Below are 7,658 nucleotides of genomic sequence, written 5' to 3' on the forward strand. Positions count from 1 at the left end.
GTGCCTAACAAATTAGTGATTTTAACTAAAAGTGAGTGAAATGAGATCAATTATTTGGTTATTTTTCTTGATTAAAAAAAATGGGACAATTTCTCAACTCATTTCTTACATTCATTGGGAATGCATGACCTTGCCCTCACATATGAAATTTCCCTGTAGTTTATTCTTATTGACAGAGACCATTTTTTGTGTGTGGCAGTCCTGGGTCTTGAACTCAGCATTCTCCTTGGGTTTTCCTCAAGGCTAGTGCTCTACCATTTGAGCCACAGCACCACTTCTGGCTTTTTCTGTGTATGTGGTACCAAAGAATTGAACCTGGGTCTTCGTGTGTGCTAGGCGAGCACTCTACCACCAGGCCACGCTTCTGGCCTTCAGAAACCATCTTTCAATCCCAATATATTTTTGCAAACATGCTTCATAAAAGGACAGAAATGTGATATTTCAATGAACTCTAAGACACAGGACCTTCTAAAGATTATAGTATACAGGTAGAATTTGATCTTTGGAGAAATGAACATAAACTTTATAGTCAGCGCTTTTGCACAGTCCACAAAGTTTACAGAGAAAGCATAGATGATACTCTCACAACTGAGGATTCAGAAAAGAGCTTCTTAAGAACCTTTAGAAAACATGCTAGGCAGTTATGGCTCTTGAAAGCTTGGCTACAAAGAGGGATTTGTACCATTAACACTCCAAGTGAAGACATTCTCTTGGACATAAAATCCGTTCAAGGATCCACAGAAGTATGATGTTGCTTTTCAGCAACCCCTGCTGTCAGTCCTGAGAATGAGCCCTGACACATTTCCCACGGTACTCTAAGACCTGTGGAACCTTTGCCTAGTGATGGCCAATTATATCAAAGCTCTTGAATCTTGGGACAATTTACAGCTATTTCCCCAAGTTGAGACATCCTGGCCAAGTTTCCCCAAACAAGGGACTCTCAGCAATCCTTCCCAGAGTCCATAGATTAGGAGAATCTCTAGTTACTCTGAGTACAAATGAAAGGGCAGCCACCACAAGGCATGCCCAAGAGCTGGTCCCTCTTCATCACAGCCAGAGAGCATGGTCTCTTCCTAAATGAGGAAGAGTCCTTGCTGGGGTTGTCAGCCAAAGATCCCCTAGAAAGATGCAGCTACATCCTCTCAGGCCAGCACTTGTCTTCCCCAAGAGCTACTGGGGAAGACCCTGGCTAGTTGAGAACTTGTTCAGCCAAGCCATGGGCCCAATTAGGGCAGTGGAAAGAAACTCAGTAAAATGCAGGTCATCTCAAGATCCAAATTCAGAGAACTAGAAAAGGGCATGGAGGCTGCAAAGCATAAAACAGACTCCCCTAATAGATGTTCTTGGGTCAAGAGATGCTGTACACATAAGGACCTCTTAAGGAGGGTAAGGCCTGGAGAGAAGGTTATGAACCAGATAGCAGTGAGATTCCAGTCTGTCTGCTCCCAGGATCAGTGGACTGATCTGCATGGAAGAATTTGAGGAGTGTGTGGAAAACTTGGAGCTGAAGATCCTGACAGCTCCCAATCTTCACTTGCTCATCCCCCTCATTCTATGGACAACCCAGACACCAGCTCAGCTATTCAGAGGACAGATTCCAACCAAATTCTCTTTATTTACTCTGCAAATCCCTCCCTTCACATAAAACTCCCTCCCCATCAGGCTCACTGCACCCTCCCTTCATTTCCACTATCCCACTGCCCACCTCCTTCCTTTGCTACACTACGGAGCCCTGAATCAGCATTTTTCCTTAGTAGGTTGTAGAATGCAATCCAAGTGAGATCTCACTCAGGTCCCAACTGGCTTCGATATTTTTTCTTCTTCCTCTTCTTCTGCTGACCATCCAGTGCCTCGTGCTTTCTCTTCTGAGGCTGTGAGGGCTGAAGAAGCCCCAATGTCAAGTCCTGCTTTGCAGATTCCTCAAGGCAAGGCCCAGGGTGGGAATTCCTTTCCAGGACACATGAGACTTCAAGGCAAGCTCTTTCCTTGAACTTGGCAGGTGGAGAGGGGTCTAGACTGCCGCCTCTTCTCTTGGACAAAGAAGGCCTGGGGGCCTGGTGTCCAGAGCAGAGGAGAATGGTGGAAGATTTAGGGCTCTGTGATATTCCCCAGGGTAGGAGATGGTACTCAGAGCCCAGCAAGGAAGCCAGACTGGAGACACTTTCCTTGTCTACCATCTTGTCCCCTACTAGCTTGCATGGAGTCCCAGGAGACTCTTCCGTGCAATTCACGGCATCTCCAGACCCCAGATGCTGGGGTTGGGATCCATATCCATGGGGAGAAGCCGTGGACAGGGTGGCCCCCGGTGAAGGACACCCTTGACCCCCCTGGAAGACACCAGTGTCAGGCATCAGCTGCTCTTCAGCAGTGCCACCATAGCTCTGATCATCACTGGAAACGATTTGCACCTTGCTGTTATCTGCACTGACTGCTTGTTGGAGGCTCTGGTCATTCCTAGCTGCACCTTGGCAGGTGGCCAACTCACAGACTCCCAAGGCTCCTTCGGGTGCCCCAAGTCGTTTCTGTACTATCTGTGGGAGGAGGAAATGAGTAGTGACTCTTTGCATTTGGCTGGAAGAGGCCCAACTGGAGGTGTCACCTCTCTTGGTTGCAGAGACACACTTGTGCTTGCCACCTCTCCTCTGGGTCTCTTTCCAGCTCTGCATGCTTAGCCCCTCCCTGGCTCTCCAATGCCTTGTCCACATCCATATCTACCACCAGGAATAACCTCAAAAGCCATGACTCCCCAGAGTCCCAAGGCCCCTCCCTTCCGGTTGTACCGCCTTTCATTCCCCTCCCCATCCACCAGCTTCCTGTGGTCACCTGGTCAGGGGTGAGTCCTTCTTCCTGTTCCAGCTCCTCAATGAGGGCCACAAGATCCAGCTCTGGTTTGGAGGAAAGCACTCCTTCCAGGAATGTGGGATGAATGATGGCCTCTACCTGCGAGCCAAAGGAAGAGGGTGGCGATGTGTGAGTGTGTGTATAAAGGAGCAATCAGTACCAAGGGGACTTTGAGAAGACAGGAAGGAATGACCTCCCCCATCTGGTCCACAGCACAGAAACTGAGTGTTTCTCTCTGCCCTCCCTCCACCCCTGGTCCCTCCCCCCCCCCCCTCTCTCTCTCTCTCTCTCTCTCTCTCTCTCTCTCTCTCTCTCACACACACACACACACACACACACACACACACACACACACACACACACAGAGCCAGGAGATCATGCTGACTTCCAAGGGCCAGGGAAACTAGCAGAAAGCAGAGCTGGAGATGGAGCCCACATTTGCCATGAAATCCTCCCGGGAGCAGAGCTGGTCAATGAGGCTCAGGAGCTCTGGATCTGAACACATGTCATCGACATCCTGTTGTTTCATTTCCTCCTCTTTGGCTGTCCCCTCAGACTTGAGAGTGGACATTTCTGGAAGGCCCTCCAGCCAATCCATGATGGCCATGTATTCCTCCATGGCTTCAGAGGGGATCTCCTCAGGTGCCTTGGTCTCTGGTGGCTTCTGGCCTGTGGATGCTGGTGGCTTGGTAGACTGACCCTTGAGACCATTCTTGGTGGAGTTGCCCTCTAAAATAGAGGAAAACAAGACAATGCATGGATGGGGAAATGAACACCCCAAGATTGCTGAGGAGCAGAGATTACTAGAACTATGCCAGACCAAGGCCATGATAGACACTGGAGCAAGAAAAGGCACTGCAACATAGGAATTTGTAGGGCAGCCATGTGGGACCAAATTCAGAGACACTGAGACCCTGCTGCTCTCCTTATCTAATCCCTGATCCTAAGCAGCTGTGGGCCAGGGTACCAGGACAGTGGAACAAGAAGCTACATACATATCCCCAATAATAACGAGTTCCATAATAAGCACATCAGAACCCTCAGGCTGTAGAGGAATTATTTGCTTCAATCGTAAGAGAAATTGCTTCTTCTGAAATAGGAGCTGTGGGAGTGGCTGAATTCTTCCAGAATCCTTTGGCCACCTTATGCCATGGACTCCTACACTTAAAGACTCTACCTGGCTGCTGGAGAATGTCAAGGGGTGAGGGCCTTGGAGAATCTTGGTTCAGTGGGATTGCAGGAGGCTGGCCCTGGAAATGGGTTATCCCCGTCATCTTTGAATTGTCCATCTCCTCTGTAGCCTCAAATTCCATGAACCTGGGAATGAAGGAGGCACCCAGTGAGCTGACAGGGAGATTAACCCGATGCTATTTCCCAGAAGGAGAGCATGGGTGGAGCGGGAGCTGTACTCTGAGGTACTTGTCTAGTCCCAGAAGGTTGCTGGTGAAAATCAGATGTCAGTGAGGGAAGGAGTGACATTGTCCAAAAAAATGCCCTCTTTATTTGACTTACGTTACTGATCCCGTGTGTATATAATAGCAATAAAAATGTTTTTTACAAAAAAGGTCAGGGAAGTTTTATATCCTTCAGGGCTTGCATGGGACCAAGAAACCCAGGAAGGGCTTTGAGTGACCCATCTTTGAGGCCTATTCTGGCCCTGCTCCTACCCACAGGAGGAGACTGTCAGAAGCTGATCAAGATTGTGACTGATGGAGAGAACAAAGAGCTGAATTTAATCTTTGAGTCTGCAGAGCAGGGATTGTCGCCACAGAATCATGAGCCACCAACTTCTAGAGCAACATTTTTCTTTGCACAATTCCCAGTTTTTGAAGTGACCACTTATTGGCTGATTTCTTCTCCTAATCTGACCCTCAACCCCTCTGGCGGGGTTAGATCAGACACCAGAGATACAGGGTTTGTGAGGACTCCACTAGGCCACAGCTCACACCTTGGGTAGACTGTGCCACTCAGAAATGTGTCAGGAGAGGAGGACTTTTAGGCACGTCCATACCCTTCCCGGCAGTGTGAGTGATGAGCCCCACTAGGCCCAGGTGTGTGATCCCTGTCCTCCCCCACCACATACCCTCGTCAAGTTCCCTCACTCACTTGGCTGCCATCTCGTGGTAGCTCATGCGGTCATAATTGCTTAGGCACTCCCATTCCTGAAGGCCTCTCCACAGGCCCTCGTCCAGGGACATGGTGGGCTTGAGCCGGGCCAGGGACCGAAGCACTGGGCTGCAATTCATCAGGGTCAGTCACAGTCCACAGGTGCCCCTCCACCCCCAGTTGACCCAGCCCAGTCTATGACTTGGTTCTCCTCACCCCTGCCCTGCTCCAGGGTGGGCTCTTATTTCTAGTTCTCCCTTACTGACCACAGAAATCAGTAGCAAGGACAGTGCTCCCTCATGTGCCTGTGAGTGCTTTTGGTTAATGTGTGTAGAATTAGACAATGAGTTTGTTGTTCAGAACTGACATGTTGGATCCTTATTCTAGTAATAATGGTGTTGGGAGACAGGGCCATAGGTCAGCCTAGATTAGGTGCTGTCATGGAGATGGCAATCCCAGGACAGGACAGTGCCCTTGGAGAGACAGGAAGAGCAACCAAAGCTGCCTCTCAGCCCTGGATGGCACACATGATGCAGCCATGGGATCTGCCAGCTCCGGAATCTGAGAATTCCATCCTTTGGACTGGGAGAATGTCTGGTTTGCACGACCAGTTCCACAAGTTTGTCTGATGGACTAAGCTAAGTGGCACATACACACGATGACCCTAAATGCACACTGTGGCACCCTTTATACCAGGCCTTCTGTGGGAATTCTCTATGAGCTGATCCTTCCTGAAAACTAAGGTTAGTCCACTCACCAGGGCACCGTGGTGGAGAGAGGTAAGGTGCTTTTCTTGCCCTGGTGTGACAGTACTATTTCTATGTGTGTTTTTCTCTGCAGCTGCCGGAAGGCTCAGAACTTCCCTGGCCCTTTTGGTAGTGATCCCCATTCCTGAGCTCCAGCAGAGCTCCTGCTTCCCAGAGGAGGCACTCACATGAAGAAGCAGGCAAGTGCTTCCATGTCAGGAGTCTGTGGAAGTCTCTTCCGGACCAAGGTCTTGAATTGCTGCCAGCGCCGAAAGTTCTGATAGACACTGGGAGGCGAAGGCTTGGCCTGGCGAGTGTGTACACTGCCCTCTGCACAGGGCCTCTGTGACCAAGGTCCCAGATGGCGAACTGAGGGCATGACGGGAGCCTGCTTGGATTCTGGTAGTGTGGCTACAGGGCCTAGGCCCATGAACAAGCTGTCTTGGGCAGCCTGCCTCTGTCCATTGGTGGGGACAGTCACTGGAGCATGGGTGTCAGGACCCGGCAAGAGAAATGGAGCCCGGCCTGCTGGGCTGAAGGTCCCAGGAGGGACATTCCAAATGAGAGGAGCCTGAGTGAGAATAACTGTCTGGTTAGGCAGGGGCACTGCTGGCCTTCCTCCTGTCCCCATTTCCACAGTGCCACTGGAAGGGCCTGCCCCACTCAAGTTGTAACTTCTTCCTCCAGACACCACAGCTGTGCTGGGGAAAGCAGGCCTCACCCGAGGGCCCCCCTGAGGAGGGAATGCTGCAGCCACTGTGGGTCGGGGAAGGGGAGGCTGCTTCATCAGTGACCCAGCACATGCTGGGCCTGGCGCTGCAGTGTGAAATTGCAGGTGTGTGAAAGGACTTCCAGAGACAATCGGGTTCAGGCTCAGGTTAGGTACAGACACCGGACATGCTGCTGGAGAAAGAACAAGAGGAAAAAGACACAGGAGATTTGGAATTATTGAGGACTAGGAAGGATTGTCAGTAAGCAGGGCTTGGAGGGGGGAAATAGTGTGATTCCCAGATAAATGTCATGCTGTGTCCCTCTCTTGAGAATTGTCCTGCAAAGAACTTGTTTCTGTCCCCAACACTCCCTCACCCATGTGCACTGAGAGTAACTTCTCGGCTTCCTCTGCATCTGTGGGTCTCCCTCAGGCATCCTGGGCAGAGAGCCCATGTCCCTGAAGGCTCTTCTCTAGAAAGGGGTTAATTTGCCCCCAATTGGCAGACGATTCCACTCGAGCAGCCACTGCTGCTTCCCTAATCTTCTCTATGCAGGTGAGAGATTTAAAAGATGCCCCGTTAGTTCCTCAGCTTTCCTTTCCTGAGGAACTATCTAAACCTTTCCTTTTCTTGTCTAACCTAGAACCAGAAACAAAAGCACCAAATGAAATCTCTCCTTAAGCTAGCACCTAAGGACACCTAGAGTTAACCTCCTAACACACCCCACCTGGCCTGTGGGTCTTTCACTTGGCAGCTTCCTGGAAAAACAGCAGTGGAGCCAGCGTGGTAGCTCATGCCTGTAATCCTAGTCAGGAGGCTGAGACCTGAGGGCCAGCCCGGGCAATACAAAGCCGTGAGACTCTTATCTCCAATTAACCACTAGAAAATGGAAAGTGGGGCTATGGCTCAAGGGTAGAGTGGTAGCCTTGAGTTGAAGAGCTCAGGGACAGTGCCCAGGCCCAGAGTTCAAGCCCCATGAACCACCAAAAAAAAAGAGTAACACCAGAACGTCTCCTCATTCCATGATTCTCTCTACCCTGTCTTGGGAAAGACAATCCTAGACTCAGTTCACATCAGTTCCCTATTTATGAAATACCAAACAAAGGAGATGGACCCTGTCTTTGCGTCCACAGTGAAATGAAGGGCACAGACTGTTGACAAAACGAAAATCTGAAGGCATCAGAGGGATTACAAGTGAGGCCCAATGTCTGAGTCAATGGCCAGGCTGCCCTGTCCCTTTGCAATAAACACCACC

General features: G+C 50.2%; 1 protein-coding gene across 1 annotated transcript; it reads right to left on the reverse strand.

The window, feature by feature from the left end:
* Positions 1–1,616: 1,616 nt before the first annotated feature.
* On the reverse strand, positions 1,617–6,072 carry LOC150065319 (NUT family member 2-like). Its single transcript, XM_090329346.1, has 7 exons — positions 5,882–6,072; positions 4,948–5,076; positions 4,019–4,158; positions 3,278–3,570; positions 2,824–2,940; positions 2,409–2,531; positions 1,617–1,880 (listed from the first exon to the last, which is right to left on the reverse strand). Exons 1-7 carry the CDS (start codon positions 6,070–6,072, stop codon positions 1,785–1,787), a joined length of 1,089 nt encoding a protein of 362 aa, XP_090185472.1. The 3' UTR covers positions 1,617–1,784.
* Between the last annotated feature and the right edge of the window lie 1,586 nt (positions 6,073–7,658).

Source organism: Megascapheus bottae, chromosome 3, assembly GCF_031878675.1.
Source record: "Megascapheus bottae isolate mThoBot1 chromosome 3, mThoBot2.hap1, whole genome shotgun sequence".
Classification (NCBI taxonomy): domain Eukaryota; kingdom Metazoa; phylum Chordata; class Mammalia; order Rodentia; family Geomyidae; genus Megascapheus; species Megascapheus bottae.

Coding starts and splice junctions, on each gene's coding strand:
- LOC150065319 (XM_090329346.1), bottom strand. CDS start 6,072: ATGCCCTCAGTTCGCCATCTGGGACCTTGGTCACAGAGGCCCTGTGCA. Junction 3,571..4,018: donor TGACATTCTCCAGCAGCCAG/GTAGAGTCTTTA, acceptor CCTCTATTTTAG/AGGGCAACTCCACCAAGAAT. Junction 2,941..3,277: donor GGGAGGATTTCATGGCAAAT/GTGGGCTCCATC, acceptor TTTGGCTCGCAG/GTAGAGGCCATCATTCATCC.